The 21,918-nt window shown below is 37.5% G+C and overlaps 1 protein-coding gene across 2 annotated transcripts in view; it reads right to left on the reverse strand.

Moving 5' to 3' along the window:
- arsh (arylsulfatase H) overlaps positions 1-21,918 on the reverse strand; it is a 136,170-nt gene that overhangs the window by 5,744 nt on the left and 108,508 nt on the right. For both annotated transcript variants that reach the window (XM_061879026.1, XM_061879027.1), the window contains one exon: positions 1,037-1,216. In XM_061879026.1, coding sequence (XP_061735010.1) covers positions 1,037-1,216 — 180 coding nt within the window. The remainder of the gene's footprint in view (positions 1-1,036; positions 1,217-21,918) is intronic.

Here is a 21,918-nt window from a genome sequence, read left to right on the forward strand (position 1 = left end):
GATTTCTCCAGATTCTCTGAACCTTTTGATGATATTACGGACCGTAGATGGTGAAACCCCTAAAGTCCTTGCAATGGCTGGTTGAGAAATGTTGTTCTCAAATAATTTGCTTAAGCATTTGTTCACAAAGTGGTGACCCTCGCCCCGTCCTTGTTTGTGAACGACTGAGGATTTCATGGAAATTGCTTTTAGACCCAATTAGCCTGTTCACCTGCGGGATGTTCCAAATACGTGTTTGACGAGCATTCCTCAACGTTCTCAGTCTTTTTTGCCACTTGTGCCAGCTTTTTTTGAAACACGTTGCAGGCATGAAGTTCCAAATGAGCTAATATTTGCGAAAAATAACAAAGTTTTCCTGTTGGAACATTAAGTATCTTGTCTTTGCAGTCTATTCAATTGAATATAAGTTGAAAAGGATTTTTAAATCATTGTATTCTGTTTTTATTTACTATTTACACAAGGTGACAACTTCACTGGTTTTGGGTTTTGTACATATACATTTTTATTTTATAAAATCAGATTGAATTACTTTTTAGAGTACATCTAGCAAAGTCAAACCCTCAGACCATGTGGTGTAGTTGGAATGTTTGGCAGATTCTGCTAGGCAGAGCTTTTCGAAGTGCAAAGTGGTGTTCAGCTTTACAGATGCCACGTGCAATTTTTGTGATGACGTCACGATCTCCCGCACACGATGTCGTCGTTCGCCGAGAAAAAACCACGACTGTAACCTGTGCTGCCCGCGCATTCTTTCCTCCGTGACTCTTTGCTGTGTGCGTGTTCACTTCACTGAGGCATGCAAGGTTACAGGTCGCCATGACGACCGGACACCCGGCCCGACCTTATGGCTGCCAATCATATTGTCACGGGATTACATTAAAAAAATAAATTAAAAAAAAGTCAATCTGATTTGTGATGACGTCGTGTGTGTGTGTGTGTGTGTGTGTGTGTGTGTGTGTGTGTGTGTGATGAAAGCGGCTTACGTCTTGTCGGCATGTTCGGCATCAAAAAAGCAAATCCCAACGTATTATTAACTCACCGATTCCCATCTCCACCATGGTCTCCTTGCTGAGTCGGCTCAGCTCCGCCCCGTCCGTCTTGTTGGCCCGGAAGATGTGGAGAAGATCTTGCAGGTTTTCCTCACGCAGCCAAGCCTGCACGTCCTCCTCGGACCATTCGGGCAGCAGAGGCCTGGAGATGTTGGCCTGCGGCTCACTTCCTGTCAGACGCACAGGGGACAGGAAGTGAGTGTCAAAGATCCTCTATGGTCTGCTGTTAACATGATCATCATTGTCAGGAGCACTCTGCCCCCACTATGGACTGGACTCTCACTATTATGTTAGATCCACTATGGACTGGACTCTCACTATTATGTTAGATCCACTATGGACTGGACTCTCACTACTATGTTAGATCCACTATGGACTGGACTCTCACTACTATGTTAGATCCACTATGGACTGGACTCTCACTACTATGTTAGATCCACTATGGACTGGACTCTGACTACTATGTTAGATCCACTATGGACTGGACTCTCACTACTATGTTAGATCCACTATGGACTGGACTCTCACTATTATGTTAGATCCACTATGGACTGGACTCTCACTATTATGTTAGATCCACTATGGACTGGACTCTCACTATTATGTTAGATCCACTATGGACTGGACTCTCACTATTATGTTAGATCCACTATGGACTGGACTCTCACTATTATGTTAGATCCACTATGGACTGGACTCTCACTACTATGTTAGATCCACTATGGACTGGACTCTCACTACTATGTTAGATCCACTATGGACTGGACTCTCACTATTATGTTAGATCCACTATGGACTGGACTCTCACTACTATGTTAGATCCACTATGGACTGGACTCTCACTATTATGTTAGATCCACTATGGACTGGACTCTCACTATTATGTTAGATCCACTATGGACTGGACTCTCACACTATTATGTTAGATCCACTATGGACTGGACTCCCACTATTATGTTAGATCCACTATGGACTGGACTCTCACTATTATGTTAGATCCACTATGGACTGGACTCTCACACTATTATGTTAGATCCACTATGGACTGGACTCCCACTATTATGTTAGATCCACTATGGACTGGACTCTCACTATTATGTTAGATCCACTATGGACTGGACTCTCACACTATTATGTTAGATCCACTATGGACTGGACTCTCACTATTATGTTAGATCCACTATGGACTGGACTCTCACACTATTATGTTAGATCCACTATGGACTGGACTCCCACTATTATGTTAGATCCACTATGGACTGGACTCCCACTATTATGTTAGATCCACTATGGACTGGACTCTCACACTATTATGTTAGATCCACTATGGACTGGATTCTCACTATTATGTAAGATCCACTATGGACTGGATTCCACTATTTTGTTAGATCCACTACGGACTGGACTCCCACTATTATGTTAGATCCACTATGGACTGGACTCTCCCACTATTATGTTAGATCCACTATGGACTGGACTCTCCCACTATTATGTTAGATCCACTATGGACTGGACTCCCACTATGATGTTAGATCCCTTATGGACTGGACTCTCACACTATTATGTTGGATCCACTATGGACTGGACCCTCACTATTATGTAAGATCCACTATGGACTGGACTTTCACACTATTATGTTAGATCCACTATGGACTGGACTCTCAGACTATTATGTTAGATCTACTATGGACTGGACTCTTCCTATTATGTTTGATCCACTATGGACTGGACTCTCACACTATTATGTTAGATCCATTATGAACTGGACTCTTACTATTATGTTAGATCCACTATGGACTGGACTCCCACTATTATGTTAGATCCACTATGGACTGGACTCTCACTACTATGTTAGATCCACTATGGACTGGACTCTCACTATTATGTTAGATCCACTATGGACTGGACTCTCACACTATTATGTTAGATCCACTATGGACTGGACTCTCACTACTATGTTAGATCCACTATGGACTGGACTCTCACTATTATGTTAGATCCACTATGGACTGGACTCACACTCTTAGAATTAAAAATGTCGAGCAAAGCGAGACCAGCTTGCTAGTAAATAAATACAATTTAAAAAATAGAGGCAGCTCACTGGTAAGTGCTGCTATTTGAGCTATTTTTAGAACAGGCCAGCGGGCGACTCATCTGGTCCTTACGGGCGACCTGGTGCCGTGACCCCTGATCTACAACCTAAATAGTCATTGAAATAAAGAAAACATATTGAAGTTCTACAAAAATCACTTTTGTATCATTTTTGTAGAACTCTGATTCTTCCTTCTGTCAGACCCACAGTGGAAGTGTGTTTGTATTATTAGGAGAACAAGTCACCTCCACATCGGCCCAAAATCCTGCAGAGTGGAGTCTTGCAGTCTGGAAGGCTGACTCATGGACTCGTGGTGCCAGAAGCAAAACCTCAGAGTCTTTTTTTTTTTTTTTTTTTTAATCACCCCAACAGATGCAGACGTAGGAAAGCGCACACGTCAGCATCTTGGTGGGCCACAATATTAGGGACACATGCTTCACAATCTCAGAAGAACTCACAATGTGCCAAAATATTACTCAAATGTGTTTAGACAACATTGTTTACCAGACAGATGTGACCTGGAATATTACTGCTTTCATTACTTTAAACTAGAATTAAATATCTTCATCATCGTCATTGTGTGAATGCTCCAAAACATTCACACATATGCTTTTCGACAGCAAAATTCATCTATTTATTATTCAACTTCTTCTTCTCCAGATGTTGGAGCGCTCTACCTTACGCGTTTTTCACCCGATTCAAACAGCCCCGACTTCAAACTGTTCAGGCTTTCCCTTGACAAATTCAGAATACTCCCAGATTTCCCAGAATTTTCCGGGACATTTTTCCCCATTCAAAATAAATTGGTTATTTTTCCTACTTCCACCATTTCCGCATTTTTCAACCGATTCAAGCCATTCCATCTTCGACAAATTTCACCATCCTGGAAATTCAAACTTCTCATTTTACAAGTTCAAAGGAATTCCCCGATTTTCCAGAATTCCCGGTTTTCCAAAGCCCTATTTCCACTCTTTTTTTCTGCCATCTACTCATCCCACATTTTTCAACCCATTTCAACCGTTCTATCATCAAAAGAATCCTCTTAAATCGGAAAAAAACGGGAAAATTTCCCGGATTTCCCGAAATTCCATAATACCATTTCTCAATTCAACATGTTACTACTTCAACATTTCTCGACCGATTTAAAAAAAAATCATTTTCAGCTTATTCAAACCGTTCAAGTTTTTTTTTTTTTTAACCATTTTCAAATAAATTCCGCTTCTCCTGAAACTCCCAATTTTTTCTGAAAAAAAAACAATCCCGGATTTCCTAAAATTCCCTTTTTTTTTTTTGCATTTTCCCCATTCAAAATGTATTGGCCATTTTTCAAAATTTCACCGTTCCCACATTTTTCAACCGATTCAAGCCTTTCCATCTTCGACACATTTCACCATCCTGGAAATTCAAACTTCTCATTTTCCAAGTTCAAAGGAATTCCCCGATTTTCCAGAATTCCCGGTTTTCCAAATTCCTATTTCCACTCTTTTTTTCTGCCATCTACTCATCCCACATTTTTCAACCCATTTCAACCATTCCATCGTCAAAAGAATCCTCTTAAATCGGAAAAAACCGGGAAAATTTCCCGGCTTTCCCGAAATTCCATAATATCATTTCTCAATTCAACATGTTACTACTTCAACATTTCTCGACCGATTTAAAAAAAATTCATTTTCAGCTTATTCAAACCGTTCAAGTTTTTTTTTTTTTTTTTTTTTTTTTTAACCATTTTCAAATAAATTCCGCTTCTCCTGAAACTCCCAATTTTTTCTGAAAAAAAAAACAATCCCGGATTTCCTAAAATTCCCTTTTTTTTTTTTGCATTTTCCCCATTCAAAATGTATTGGCCATTTTTCAAAATTTCACCATTCCCACATTTTTCAACCGATTCAAGCCATTCCAACTTCGACACATTTCACCATCCTGGAAATTCAAACTTCTTATTTTACAAGTTCAAAGGAATTCCCGGTTTTCCAAAGCCCTATTTCCACTCTTTTTTTCTGCCATCTACTCATCCCACATTTTTCAACCCATTTCAACCGTTCTATCATCAAAAGAATCCTCTTAAATCGGAAAAAAACGGGAAAATTTCCCGGATTTCCCGAAATTCCATAATACCATTTCTCAATTCAACATGTTATTACTTCAACATTTCTCGACCGATTTAAAAAATTTTCATTTTCAGCTTATTCAAACCGTTCAAGTTTTTTTTTTTTTTTTAACCATTTTCAAATAAATTCCGCTTCTCCTGAAACTCCCAATTTTTTCTGAAAAAAAAACAATCCCGGATTTCCTAAATTTCCCTTTTTTTTTTTTGCATTTTCCCCCTTCAAATGTATTGGCAATTTTTAAAAATTTCACCATTCCCACATTTTTCAACCGATTCAAGCCATTCCATCTTCGACACATTTCACCATCCTGGAAATTCAAATTTCTCATTTTCCAAGTTCAAAGGAATTCCACGATTTTCCAGAATTCCCGGTTTTCCAAAGCCCTATTTCCACCCTTTTTTTCTGCCATCTACTCATCCCACATTTTTCAACCCATTTCAACCGTTCTATCATCAAAAGAATCCTCTTAAATCGGAAAAAAACGGGAAAATTTCCCGGATTTCCCGAAATTCCATAATACCATTTCTCAATTCAACATGTTACTACTTCAACATTTCTCGACCGATTTAAAACATTTTCATTTTCAGCTTATTCAAACCGTTCAAGTTTTTTTTTTAGTTTTTTTAACCATTTTCAAATAAATTCCGCTTCTCCTGAAACTCCCAATTTTTTCTGAAAAAAAAACAATCCCGGATTTCCTAAATTTCCCTTTTTTTTTTTGCATTTTCCCCATTCAAAATGTATTGGCCATTTTTCAAAATTTCACCATTCCCACATTTTTCAACCAATTCAAGCCATTCCATCTTCAACACATTTCACCATCCTGGAAATTCAAATTTCTCATTTTCCAAGTTCAAAGGAATTCCAAGATTTTCCAGAATTCCCGGTTTTCCAAAGCCCTATTTCCACTCTTTTTTTCTGCCATCTACTCATCCCACATTTTTCAACCCATTTCAACCGTTCTATCATCAAAAGAATCCTCTTAAATCGGAAAAAAACGGGAAAATTTCCCGGATTTCCCGAAATTCCATAATACCATTTCTCAATTCAACATGTTACTACTTCAACATTTCTCGACCGATTTAAAACATTTTCATTTTCAGCTTATTCAAACCGTTCAAGTTTTTTTTTTATTTTTTTTTTTTAACCATTTTCAAATAAATTCCGCTTCTCCTGAAACTCCCAATTTTTTCTGAAAAAAAAACAATCCCGGATTTCCTAAAATTCCCTTTTTTTTTTTGCATTTTCCCCATTCAAAATGTATTGGTCATTTTTCAAAATTTCACCATTCCCACATTTTTCAACCGATTCAAGCCATTCCATCTTCGACACATTTCACCATCCTGGAAATTAAAATTTCTCATTTTCCAAGTTCAAAGGAATTCCACGATTTTCCAGAATTCCCGGTTTTCCAAAGCCCTATTTCCACCCTTTTTTTCCGCCGTCTACTCATCCCACATTTTTCAACCCATTTCAACCATTCCATCGTCAAAAGAATCCTCTTATTTAGGAAAAAAAACGGGAACATTTCCCGGCTTTCCCGAAATTCCATAATACCATTTCTCATTTTTCAAACCGCTCCAACTTCAAACTGTTCAGGCTTTCCCTTGACAAATTCAGAATACTCCCAGATTTCCCAGAATTTTCCGGGACATTTTTCCCCTTTCAAAATAAATTGGTCATTTTTCCTACTTCCACCATTTCCGCATTTTTCAACCGATTCAAGCCATTCCATCTTCAACACATTTCACCATCCTGGAAATTCAAACTTCTTATTTTACAAGTTCAAAGGAATTCCACGATTTTCCAAAGCCCTATTTCCACTCTTTTTTTCTGCCATCTACTCATCCCACATTTTTCAACCCATTTCAACCGTTCTATCATCAAAATAATCCTCTTAAATCGGAAAAAAACGGGAAAATTTCCCGGATTTCCCGAAATTCCATAATACCATTTCTCAATTCAACATGTTACTACTTCAACATTTCTCGACCGATTTAAAAAATTTTCATTTTCAGCTTATTCAACCGTTCAAGTTTTTTTTTTTTTTTAACCATTTTCAAATAAATTCCGCTTCTCCTGAAACTCCCAATTTTTTCTGAAAAAAAAACAATCCCGGATTTCCTAAAATTCCCTTTTTTTTTTTTGCATTTTCCCCATTCAAAATGTATTGGCCATTTTTCAAAATTTCACCATTCCCACATTTTTCAACCGATTCAAGCCATTCCATCTTCAACACATTTCACAATCCTGGAAATTCAAATTTCTCATTTTCCAAGTTCAAAGGAATTCCCCGATTTTCCAGAATTCCCGGTTTTCCAAAGCCCTATTTCCACTCTTTTTTTCTGCCATCTACTCATCCCACATTTTTCAACCCATTTCAACCATTCCATCGTCAAAAGAATCCTCTTAAATCGGAAAAAAACGGGAAAATTTCCCGGCTTTCCCGAAATTCCATAATATCATTTCTCAATTCAACATGTTACTACTTCAACATTTCTCGACCGATTTAAAAAATGTTCATTTTCAGCTTATTCAGACCGTTCAAGTTTTTTTATTTTTTTTTTACCATTTTCAAATAAATCCCACTTTTCCTGAAATTCACAATTTTTTCTGAAAAACAAAAATCCCGGATTTCCTAAATTTCCCTTTTTTTTTTTGCATTTTCCGCATTCAAAATGAATTGGCCATTTTTCAAACTTCCACTATTCCCACATTTTTCAACCGATTCAAAACACATTTCACCATCCTGGAAATTCAAACTTCCCGTTTTCCAAGTTCAAAAAGATTCCAGGATTTTCCAGAATTCGTGCTATTCCAAAGCCCTATTTTTTTTTCTGGTGACTACTCCATCCACATTTTACAACCTATTTCAACCGTTCTACCGTCAAAACATTCCTCTTAATCAGGACAAAACCCGGGAAAATGTCCCAGTTTTCCCGATATTCCAGGAATTCCGTAATGCCATTTGTCAATTCAACATGTTACTACTTCAACATTTCTTGACCAATTTGAAAAATTTCAACACTAAACATTCCAACTCATTCAGACCATTCAAGTTTTTTTTAACATTTTCAAATAAATCCTGCTTTTCCTGAAATTCCCAATTTTTTCAGAAAAACAAAATTCTCAGATTTCCTAAAATTATCTTTTTTTTTTTGCATTTTCCGAATTCAAAATGTATTGGCCATTTTTCAAAATTTCACCATTCCCACATTTTTCAACCGATTCAAACCATTCCACCTTCAACACATTTCACCATCCTGGAAATTCAAACTTCCCGTTTTCCAAGTTCAAAAAGATTCCAGGATTTTCCAGAATTCGTGCTATTCCAAAGCCCTATTTTTTTTTCTGGTGACTACTCCATCCACATTTTACAACCCATTTCAACCGTTCTACCGTCAAAATATTCCTCTTAATCAGGACAAAAACCGGGAAAATGTCCCAGTTTTCCCGATATTCCAGGAATTCCGTAATGCCATTTGTCAATTCAACATGTTACTACTTCAACATTTCTTGACCAATTTGAAAAATTTCAACACTAAACATTCCAACTCATTCAGACCATTCAAGTTTTTTTTTAACATTTTCAAATAAATCCTGCTTTTCCTGAAATTCCCAATTTTTTCAGAAAAACAAAATTCTCAGATTTCCTAAAATTCCCTTTTTTTTTTTTTGCATTTTCCGAATTCAAAATGTATTGGCCATTTTTCAAAATTTCACCATTCCCACATTTTTCAACCGATTCAAACCAATCCACCTTCAACACATTTCACCATCCTGGAAATTCAAACTTCCCGTTTTCCAAGTTCAAAAAGATTCCAGGATTTTCCAGTATTGCTGCTGTTCCAAAGCCCTATTTTTTTTTTCTGGTGACTACTCCATCCACATTTTACAACCCATTTCAACCGTTCTACTGTCAAAACATTCCTCTTAATCAGGACAAAACCCGGGAAAATGTCCCAGTTTTCCCGATATTCCGTAATACCATTTGTCAATTCAACATGTTACTACTTCAACATTTCTCCACCAATTTGAAACATTTCAACACCAACCATTTCAACTCATTCAGAGTGTTCAAGGTGTTTTTTTTTTACCATTTTCAAATAAATCCCACTTTACCTGAAATTCCAATTTTTTCAGAATTTTTTCCCCCCCAGATTTCCTATAATTCCCTTTTTTGAGGGGGGCATTTTCCCCATTCAAAATGAATTGGCCGTTTTTCAAAATTTCACCATTTCCACATTATTTTAGCAAATTCAAACCATTCCACCTTCAACACATTTCACCATCCTGGAAATTCAAACTTCTTGTTTTCCAAGTTCAAAAAGATTTCAGGATTTTCCAGAATTCCTACTTTTCCAAAGCCCTATTTCCACCCTGTTTTCTGCCGAGTACTCCTTCCACATTTCAAAATGCATTTAACCCGTTCTACCGTCAAAACATTCCTCTTAATCAGGACAAAAACTGGGAAAATGTCCCAGGTTTCCCGATATTCCAGGAATTCCGTAATGCCATTTGTCAATTCAACATGTTACTACTTCAACATTTCTCGACCAATTTGAAAAATTTCAACACTAAACATTCCAACTCATTCAGACCATTCAAGTTTTTTTTTTTAACATTTTCAAATAAATCCTGCTTTTCCCGAAATTACCAAATTTTTCTGAAAAACAAAACTCCCGGATTTCCTATCATTCCTTTTTTTTTGCATTTTCCCCATTCATAAATTAATTGGCCATTTTTCAAACTTCCACCATTCCCACATTTTTCAACCGATTCAAACCATTCCACCTTCAACACATTTCACCATCCTGGAAATTCAAACTTCCCGTTTTCCAAGTTCAAAAAGATTCCAGGATTTTCCAGTATTCCTGCTGTTCCAAAGCCCTATTTTTTTTTTTCTGGTGACTACTCCATCCACATTTTACAACCCATTTCAACCGTTCTACCGTCAAAACATTCCTCTTAATCTGGACAAAACCCGGGAAAATGTCCCAGTTTTCTCGATATTCCGTAATACCATTTGTCAATTCAACATGTTACTACTTCAACATTTCTCCACCAATTTGAAACATTTCAACACCAACCATTTCAACTCATTCAGAGTGTTCAAGGTGTTTTTTTTTTTTACCATTTTCAAATAAATCCCACTTTACCTGAAATTCCCAATTTTTTCAGAATTTTTTCCCCCCCAGATTTCCTATAATTCCCTTTTTTGAGGGGGGCATTTTCCCCATTCAAAATGAATTGGCCGTTTTTCAAAATTTCACCATTTCCACATTATTTTAGCAAATTCAAACCATTCCACCTTCAACACATTTCACCATCCTGGAAATTCAAACTTCTTGTTTTCCAAGTTCAAAAAGATTTCAGGATTTTCCAGAATTCCTACTTTTCCAAAGCCCTATTTCCACCCTGTTTTCTGCCGAGTACTCCTTCCACATTTCAAAATGCATTTAACCCGTTCTACCGTCAAAACATTCCTCTTAATCAGGACAAAAACTGGGAAAATGTCCCAGGTTTCCCGATATTCCAGGAATTCCGTAATGCCATTTGTCAATTCAACATGTTACTACTTCAACATTTCTCGACCAATTTGAAAAATTTCAACACTAAACATTCCAACTCATTCAGACCATTCAAGTTTTTTTTTTTAACATTTTCAAATAAATCCTGCTTTTCCCGAAATTACCAAATTTTTCTGAAAAACAAAACTCCCGGATTTCCTATCATTCCTTTTTTTTTGCATTTTCCCCATTCATAAATTAATTGGCCATTTTTCAAACTTCCACCATTCCCACATTTTTCAACCGATTCAAACCATTCCACCTTCAACACATTTCACCATCCTGGAAATTCAAACTTCCCGTTTTCCAAGTTCAAAAAGATTCCAGGATTTTCCAGTATTCCTGCTGTTCCAAAGCCCTATTTTTTTTTTTCTGGTGAATACTCCATCCACATTTTACAACCCATTTCAACCGTTCTACCGTCAAAACATTCCTCTTAATCTGGACAAAACCCGGGAAAATGTCCCAGTTTTCTCGATATTCCGTAATACCATTTGTCAATTCAACATGTTACTACTTCAACATTTCTCCACCAATTTGAAACATTTCAACACCAACCATTTCAACTCATTCAGAGTGTTCAAGGTGTTTTTTTTACCATTTTCAAATAAATCCCACTTTACCTGAAATTCCCATTTTTTTCTGAATTTCCCCCCCCCCCCCAGATTTCCTATAATTCCCTTTTTTGAGGGGGGCATTTTCCCCATTCAAAATGAATTGGCCGTTTTTCAAAATTTCACCATTTCCACATTATTTAACAAATTCAAACCATTCCACCTTCAACACATTTCACCATCCTGGAAATTCAAACTTCTTGTTTTCCAAGTTCAAAAAGATTTCAGGATTTTCCAGAATTCCTACTTTTCCAAAGCCCTATTTCCACCCTGTTTTCTGCCGAGTACTCCTTCCACATTTCAAAATGCATTTAACCCGTTCTACCGTCAAAACATTCCTCTTAATCAGGACAAAAACTGGGAAAATGTCCCAGGTTTCCCGATATTCCAGGAATTCCGTAATGCCATTTGTCAATTCAACATGTTACTACTTCAACATTTCTCGACCAATTTGAAAAATTTCAACACTAAACATTCCAACTCATTCAGACCATTCAAGTTTTTTTTTTTAACATTTTCAAATAAATCCTGCTTTTCCCGAAATTACCAAATTTTTCTGAAAAACAAAACTCCCGGATTTCCTATCATTCCTTTTTTTTTGCATTTTCCCCATTCATAAATTAATTGGCCATTTTTCAAACTTCCACCATTCCCACATTTTTCAACCGATTCAAACCATTCCACCTTCAACACATTTCACCATCCTGGAAATTCAAACTTCCCGTTTTCCAAGTTCAAAAAGATTCCAGGATTTTCCAGTATTCCTGCTGTTCCAAAGCCCTATTTTTTTTTTTCTGGTGACTACTCCATCCACATTTTACAACCCATTTCAACCGTTCTACCGTCAAAACATTCCTCTTAATCTGGACAAAACCCGGGAAAATGTCCCAGTTTTCTCGATATTCCGTAATACCATTTGTCAATTCAACATGTTACTACTTCAACATTTCTCCACCAATTTGAAACATTTCAACACCAACCATTTCAACTCATTCAGAGTGTTCAAGGTGTTTTTTTTTTACCATTTTCAAATAAATCCCACTTTACCTGAAATTCCCAATTTTTTCAGAATTTTTTCCCCCCCAGATTTCCTATAATTCCCTTTTTTGAGGGGGGCATTTTCCCCATTCAAAATGAATTGGCCGTTTTTCAAAATTTCACCATTTCCACATTATTTTAGCAAATTCAAACCATTCCACCTTCAACACATTTCACCATCCTGGAAATTCAAACTTCTTGTTTTCCAAGTTCAAAAAGATTTCAGGATTTTCCAGAATTCCTACTTTTCCAAAGCCCTATTTCCACCCTGTTTTCTGCCGAGTACTCCTTCCACATTTCAAAATGCATTTAACCCGTTCTACCGTCAAAACATTCCTCTTAATCAGGACAAAAACTGGGAAAATGTCCCAGGTTTCCCGATATTCCAGGAATTCCGTAATGCCATTTGTCAATTCAACATGTTACTACTTCAACATTTCTCGACCAATTTGAAAAATTTCAACACTAAACATTCCAACTCATTCAGACCATTCAAGTTTTTTTTTTTAACATTTTCAAATAAATCCTGCTTTTCCCGAAATTACCAAATTTTTCTGAAAAACAAAACTCCCGGATTTCCTATCATTCCTTTTTTTTTGCATTTTCCCCATTCATAAATTAATTGGCCATTTTTCAAACTTCCACCATTCCCACATTTTTCAACCGATTCAAACCATTCCACCTTCAACACATTTCACCATCCTGGAAATTCAAACTTCCCGTTTTCCAAGTTCAAAAAGATTCCAGGATTTTCCAGTATTCCTGCTGTTCCAAAGCCCTATTTTTTTTTTTCTGGTGAATACTCCATCCACATTTTACAACCCATTTCAACCGTTCTACCGTCAAAACATTCCTCTTAATCTGGACAAAACCCGGGAAAATGTCCCAGTTTTCTCGATATTCCGTAATACCATTTGTCAATTCAACATGTTACTACTTCAACATTTCTCCACCAATTTGAAACATTTCAACACCAACCATTTCAACTCATTCAGAGTGTTCAAGGTGTTTTTTTTACCATTTTCAAATAAATCCCACTTTACCTGAAATTCCCATTTTTTTCTGAATTTCCCCCCCCCCCCCAGATTTCCTATAATTCCCTTTTTTGAGGGGGGCATTTTCCCCATTCAAAATGAATTGGCCGTTTTTCAAAATTTCACCATTTCCACATTATTTAACAAATTCAAACCATTCCACCTTCAACACATTTCACCATCCTGGAAATTCAAACTTCTTGTTTTCCAAGTTCAAAAAGATTTCAGGATTTTCCAGAATTCCTACTTTTCCAAAGCCCTATTTCCACCCTGTTTTCTGCCGAGTACTCCTTCCACATTTCAAAATGCATTTAACCCGTTCTACCGTCAAAATATTCCTCTTAATCAGGACAAAAACCGGGAAAATGTCCCAGGTTTCCCGATATTCCAGGAATTCCGTAATGCCATTTGTCAATTCAACATGTTACTACTTCAACATTTCTCGACCAATTTGAAAAATTTCAACACTAAACATTCCAACTCATTCAGACCATTCAAGTTTTTTTTAACATTTTCAAATAAATCCTGCTTTTCCCGAAATTCCCAAATTTTTCTGAAAAACAAAACTCCCGGATTTCCTATCATTCCTCTTTTTTTTTGCATTTTCCCCATTCATAAATTAATTGGCCATTTTTCAAACTTCCACCATTTCCGCATTTTTCAACCGATTCAAACAATTCCACTTTCAACACATTCTGGAAATCCAAATTTCCCGTTTTCCAAGTTCAAAAAGATTCCAGGATTTTCCAGAATTCATACTTTTCCAAAGCCCTATTTCCACCCTGTTTTCTGCCGAGTACTCCTTCCACATTTCAAAATGCATTTAACCCGTTCTACCGTCAAAATATTCCTCTTAATCAGGACAAAAACCGGGAAAATGTCCCAGGTTTCCCGATATTCCAGGAATTCCGTAATGCCATTTGTCAATTCAACATGTTACTACTTCAACATTTCTCGACCAATTTGAAAAATTTCAACACTAAACATTCCAACTCATTCAGACCATTCAAGTTTTTTTTAACATTTTCAAATAAATCCTGCTTTTCCCGAAATTCCCAAATTTTTCTGAAAAACAAAACTCCCGGATTTCCTATCATTCCTCTTTTTTTTTGCATTTTCCCCATTCATAAATTAATTGGCCATTTTTCAAACTTCCACCATTTCCGCATTTTTCAACCGATTCAAACAATTCCACTTTCAACACATTCTGGAAATCCAAATTTCCCGTTTTCCAAGTTCAAAAAGATTCCAGGATTTTCCAGAATTCCTGCTATTCCAAAGCCTTATTTCCACCATTTTTTCTGGTAAATGGGTTGTACTTGTATAGCGCTTTTCTACCCCTTTTTAAAAAGGAGCCCAAAGCGCTTTGACAGTATTTCCACATTCACCCATTCACACACACATTTACACACAGACGGCGTGGTGACTACCATACTCCTTCCACATTTTTCAACGCAATTCAACCGTTCTACCTTCAAAACATTCCTCTTATTTGGGAAAAAAAAACGTGAGAATTTCCCATCCATCCATCCATCTTCTTCCGCTTATCCGAGGTCGGGTCGCGGGGGCAACAGCCTAAGCAGGGAAGCCCAGACTTCCCTCTCCCCAGCCACTTCGTCTAGCTCTTCCCGGGGGATCCCGAGGCGTTCCCAGGCCAGCCGGGAGACATAGTATTCCCAACGTGTCCTGGGTCTTCCCCGTGGCCTCCTACCGGTTGGACGTGCCCTAAACACCTCCCTAGGGAGGCGTTCGGGTGGCATCCTGACCAGATGCCCGAACCACCTCATCTGGCTCCTCTCGATGTGGAGGAGCAGCGGCTTTACTTTGAGTTCCTCCCGGATGACAGAGCTTCTCACCCTATCTCTAAGGGAGAGGAAACTCATTTCGGCCGCTTGTACCCGTGATCTTATCCTTTCGGTCATGACCCAAAGCTCATGACCATAGGTGAGGATGGGAACGTAGATCGACCGGTAAATTGAGAGCTTTGCCTTCCGGCTCAGCTCCTTCTTCCATCCTGGGTCCCGCTCGTCGGGACCCAGGATGGACCGCTCGCCTGTATCGGTTGGGGACATCTCTACGCTGCTGATCCGCTTGAGATGGTTTCCTGTGGACGGGACTCTCACTGCTGTCTTGGAGCCACTATGGATTGAACTTTCACAGTATCATGTTAGACCCGCTCGACATCCATTGCTTTCGGTCCCCTAGAGGGGGGGGGGTTGCCCACATCTGAGGTCCTCTCCAAGGTTTCTCATAGTCAGCATTGTCGCTGGCGTCCCACTGAATGTGAATTCTCCCTGCCCACTGGGTGTGAGTTTTCCTTGCCCTTTTGTGGGTTCTTCCGAGGATGTTGTAGTCGTAATGATTTGTGCAGTCCTTTGAGACATTTGTGATTTGGGGCTATATAAATAAACATTGATTGATTGATTGATTGATTGTTCACGAGTGGGGGAAGAGTGGATCGTGAGATCGACAAGCGGATCGGTGCGGCGTCTTCAGTAATGCGGACGTTGTACCGATCCGTTGTGGTGAAGAAGGAGCTGAGCCGGAAGGCAAAGCTCTCAATTTACCGGTCGATCTACATTCCCATCCTCGCCTATGGTCAAAGGAAAGAAGAGAAGAGGAGAGAACAAAAAAAAAAAAAGAGAATTTCCCAATTATCCCAAAATCCCAGGAATTCCGTAATACAATTTCCCAATTCAACATTTCTCGACCAATTTGAAAAATTTCAACACCAACCATTTCATGTCATTCAGACCGTTCAATTTTTTTTTAACATTTTCAAATAAATCCCGCTTTTTCCGAAATTCCCAATTTTTTCTGAAAAACAAAATACCCGGATTTCCTATCATTCATTTTTTTTTTTTTTTTCATTTTTCCCACTCAAAATGAATGGGCCATTTTGCAAACCTTAACCATTCCCACATTCTTCAACCGATTCAAACCATTCCAACTTCAACACATCCTGGACATGCTCTTAATCATTTTCACAAACAAATCCCACTTTTCTAAAAAATCCCCAAATTTCCAGAAAGTTCCCTTTGAAATGAACTTGTAAAATAGTGACATTTTTTGAGTAAAATGATGACTTTTGTCATAATTTTGACAAGTAAAATTCCGAGTTTTTATTAGAAAATTGCTAAAATTGTTAAGTTTTCATATAAAATTCTGATTTTTATCACAATTTTGCCAATTCTTTTGTTGTTTTTCTAAAATAGTGAATTTTTTTTTGAGTAAAATGATGACTTTTGTCACAATTTTAACAAGTAAGATTACGAGTTTTTAATAGAAAATTGCTAAAATTGTTAAGTTTTCATATAAAATTGTGACTTTTGTCGAGTAAAATTACGACTCTTTTCATAAAATTGCCAAACTATTAAGCTTTACTTGTAAAATTGAGACTGTTATTGAGTAGGATTCCAACTTTTATCATAACATTGCACAAATGTTCGGTTTTTCTTGTAAAAATTTGACTTGCGTTGAGTAAAATGACAACTTTTTATACGTTTTTCATGTGATATCCAAATTATTTTTCACAACAATCTTTTTTATATTTGCATAGTATATATATATTATTAATGCTGTAAATACAATTTTTTATATATCTAGAAAGGGTGGTCTAAAGAGGTAGGCATTTTACGGGTGTGTGTGTGTGTGTTGTATTTCTACCCTTCTTGAGACATTAAGAAGGAAAAGTAGCTTCCATATGAGGAGGTGTGAACAAGTGATGACATAAATCATAGTCCCAATAACATTGCACGAAATAGAGAACGTCTCATTAGCACCCCTGCTGGTGAAATCTATCAAAACGACGGTGGTCCCAAAAAGGAGGGATTTTTAAAATTGACTGTGTGTCGGTTTTAAAAGTGCTCCCCTCTGGTCAACATATGAAATAACAAGTGTGTGTAAAAATTTGAAGTGCTCCCTCTCTGGTCAACATATGAAATAAGTGTGTGTAAGAAATTGAAATGCGCCCCCTTTGGTCAACAATAATTGACCATCAACTCGTTCCACTCATCCTGGACAGTCAAACTAACACTTTCCCAACTTCCAAACCAAATTCCCTGGAAATTCAATCTCTTTAACATTCAAACCATTCCCACATTGTAACCATTTCAGCATTTAAACCATTTCTACATTCATCCTACCTCCCATCAGCATTTCAGTTCAGCGTCAACTCTTCAACATTCAAACTATTCTTACATTCATTCTACATTCTGTCAGCTTTTCACTTCAACATTGGAGCATTCACACGCAATTCCTTTAGGAACACTTATTAATATCTGGTATTCTGTAAACAAGGACATTGCCATTTCTACTTACTATATTTGGTTACTATTGTCTCTTTTGGAGTAAAATATGACTATGGGATAGATGACTACTGCCAACTAACAAAACCACAGTTAATAAATTAAGAACACAGTAAAATTATTAAAAAATCAAAATAAAATGAACAAAATTGGTGGGAAATGTTGCTGATCTTACTTCTGGAATATGATTGTTTTGTTGAACAACTTTTGCTGTCCATAATTGGAAAAATGGCCTGTGGGAAACGTTGTGGTTGTTCAATAAACGTCAATAAGATATAAATGTGTGCCAGTAAAATGCTTGCAACTGTAAATTCAGTGTCATCATTGTCCTAATATTTTTGTACGCGTTATATTATTTCAGTTCAGCCTCAGCTCTTCAACATTCAAACTATTCCTACATTCATTCTACATTCTGTCAGCTTTTCACTTCAACTTCAGCATTGGAGCATTCACACCCAACTCTACATGCCCCTAAAGCTGACCAACACGCCGGATTGTAGTCAGCTGGAGGCGTGTCTTAATGAAATTAAACAATGGATGTCCGCTAACTTTTTGCAACTCAACGCCAAAAAAACGGAAATGCTGATTATCGGTCCTGCTAGACACCGAACTCTATTTAATAATACAACTCTAACATTTGACAACCAAACAATTAAACAAGGTGACTCGGTAAAGAATCTGGGTATTATCTTTGACCCAACTCTCTCCTTTGAGGCACACATTAAAAGCGTTACTAAAACAGCCTTCTTTCATCTCCGTAATATCGCTAAAATTCGCTCCATTTTGTCCACTAAAGACGCTGAGATCATTATCCATGCGTTTGTTACGTCTCGTCTCGATTACTGTAACGTATTATTTTCGGGTCTCCCCATGTCTAGCATTAACAGATTACAGTTGGTACAAAATGCGGCTGCTAGACTTTTGACAAGAACAAGAAAGTTTGATCACATTACGCCTGTACTGTATATACCTTTATATACATATATACATACATATATACCTGTACTGGCTCACCTGCACTGGCTTCCTGTGCACTTAAGATGTGACTTTAAGGTTTTACTACTTACGTATAAAATACTACACGGTCTAGCTCCATCCTATCTTGCCGATTGTATTGTACCATATGTCCCGGCAAGAAATCTGCGTTCAAAGGACTCCGACTTGTTAGTGATTCCCAAAGCCCAAAAAAAGTCTGCGGGCTATAGAGCGTTTTCCGTTCGGGCTCCAGTACTCTGGAATGCCCTCCCGGTAACAGTTCGAGATGCCACCTCAGTAGAAGCATTTAAGTCTCACCTTAAAACTCATTTGTATACTCTAGCCTTTAAATAGACTCCCTTTTTAGACCAGTTGATCTGCCGTTTCTTTTCTTTTTCTTCTATGTCCCACTCTCCCTTGTGGAGGGGGTCCGGTCCGATCCGGTGGCCATGTACTGCTTGCCTGTGTATCGGCTGGGGACATCTCTGCGCTGCTGATCCGCCTCCGCTTGGGATGGTTTCCTGCTGGCTCCGCTGTGAACGGGACTCTCGCTGCTGTGTTGGATCCGCTTTGGACTGGACTCTCGCGACTGTGTTGGATCCATTGTGGATTGAACTTTCACAGTATCATGTTAGACCCGCTCGACATCCATTGCTTTCCTCCTCTCCAAGGTTCTCATAGTCATTATTGTCACCGACGTCCCACTGGGTGTGAGTTTTCCTTGCCCTTATGTGGGCCTACCGAGGATGTGGTGGTGGTTTGTGCAGCCCTTTGAGACACTTGTGATTTAGGGCTATATAAGTAAACATTGATATATACATACCAATACAAAAGTACATACTGTATGCATATACTGTAGGATTAATGGAACTATTGACCTGGGCACATTTATATGGCATATTTTATCCTGGGGGATGCAATAGAAGGCAAGAAGATAGAAGAAGCCTGAAAAACATCAACCACTGGAATTTTCTTTGTTGACATCAGCATGACTGATGGCAAATGTTCGCTAAGCTGCTTTTGCTTTTTCCCCCTTCCTCATAGCTAGGAAAATTCCCCTTTTAATACAACAAGGTTGGTCTCAGCGTATTATTAATCACACACACACACACACACACACACACACACACACACACAAAGATTTGTATTCACAACATTAATAATATATACATATTATGCAAATATGTAACAGCTTGTTGTGAAAAATGAGTTAGAATTTCACATACAAAAACTTATAATTTTGGCAGTATTATAATAAAAGTCGTCATTTTACTCATTTTACGTCATTTGCAAGTCAAAATTTTCCCCGAAAAATTGCACATTTGTGCAATATTGTGATAAAAGTCGGAATCTTACTCAAAAACGGATGCGATTTTACAAGAAGAGCTTAACTTTATGGCAATTTTATGAAAATAGTCGTAATTTTACTCGACAAAAGTCACAAGTTTATAAGAAAATTTTGCAATTTGGCAAAAATAATGACAAAAGTCATCATTTCACTTTCAAAATCTCGCTATTTTAGAGGAACAACAAATAAATTGGCAGTATGGTGATAAAAGTCAGAATTTTATCTTACAAATGTCACCGTTATGCATTAAAAAGTAATAATTCTACATGTAAAAAGTAATAATTTTACATTTAAAAAGTAAACATTTTATGAAAAAATATTGCAATATTACAGAAACAAAAAGAATGAGAAAATGTTCCCAATTTTTTAAGAAAGAAGTTGACACATTGTGAGAAAAAGACTGCTTTTTGTTCATTTTTGTTTTTTGGGAATTTTTTTGTTTGTAATTGGTTTTTAATCTTCATTATTTATTTCAAGTTATTACAGTATGTCTCTATATACAGTACATACATATATATATATACATACATACATACATACATACATACATACATATATATACACATTAGGGCTGGGCAACGATTAAAATGTTTAATCGAAGTTAATCGCACTATTTCTCCGATTAATCGCGATTAACTGCATTGTATACGCAAAGCCCAATAATGAATTCCAAAGTAGTGTGTAGTGCACCTTTATTGGAATATTCTCCAACATGAACAAAAGTGCCAAAACATTTGTTGTGCAAACACAATTTAAATCAGTCCTTGTTAAACAGTAGCAGTTAAATAGCATATTTTATGAAAATCAACTCAAAAAATGTAAATACAAACATTTAAGCTTATTGCCACTGCCAGGGTATTTAAGTTATCCTGTTTGTTATGGAAAATAAATATAATCTACATACAAATCTCTGAGCCACAATCATAACATCTGAACAGGAAATTTGAGGTAACAGCAGAAACATTTTTTTTATCAGGGATCTTATGTTTAAAAAACCTATATTATAGGTAGTGGGCTGTTTTAGGGAATTTTCGATCAAATTATCCGTAGTAGCAATATTAATAATGTTGTGTTTATTCTGCGTAGTGCACTTAAAATAATTACGACCATATCTAGGAATTGATATGATGGGAATTTTCCGATTGTTTGCTTGGTGCTTTGATAAACTGAACGCATCATATACATGGTACTATATTGTGATGTTATGAGCCAGGGAATAAAAGAACTACCCTACCCAGCATGCAACAGGAGTGAGGAGCATGCGCGGTAGCCCGGTATAGGTTGTGTGTTGCCATGACGGCATCTTGTATGTTGTGATATGCACGCTCTGAAAGCAAACGTTAAGAACTCAGCCAACACTCCTGGTCTGCATTATTCATAAATAGACAGACAACACATATACTCCGCTGCTTCACAGGCCGCTGGATGTAGCTGGCAAAGTATTCCCATGCTAGCTAGCCGGTCTAGCAAGCACGCCTCATTCAGTCCAAAACGGCCCGATCTATCCACATCCAGAATTGTCTGGCGGTCGTAAGTGATCCCGGAGTGACCACGCTGTAAGCCAGCCATGAAATTTGCAGAATTGTCCGGTATTTTTGCCAAATGTTCCATCTTTACCAAGAGCCCCTCGACGCCGGGCGACGCCATCTTGTTAAGAAAAGGCGTTAACAAAATAAAAGCATGTAAACAACATACGCAAATGTGCGATAAAATAATTGTCGGCGTTAATAGATTGATGAGTTAACTCGTAATTAACGCATTAATTTGCCCACCCCTAATATACATA

The sequence above is a fragment of the Nerophis ophidion genome, linkage group LG19, assembly GCF_033978795.1.
Source record: "Nerophis ophidion isolate RoL-2023_Sa linkage group LG19, RoL_Noph_v1.0, whole genome shotgun sequence".
In the NCBI taxonomy this organism is placed as follows: Eukaryota; Metazoa; Chordata; class Actinopteri; order Syngnathiformes; family Syngnathidae; genus Nerophis; species Nerophis ophidion.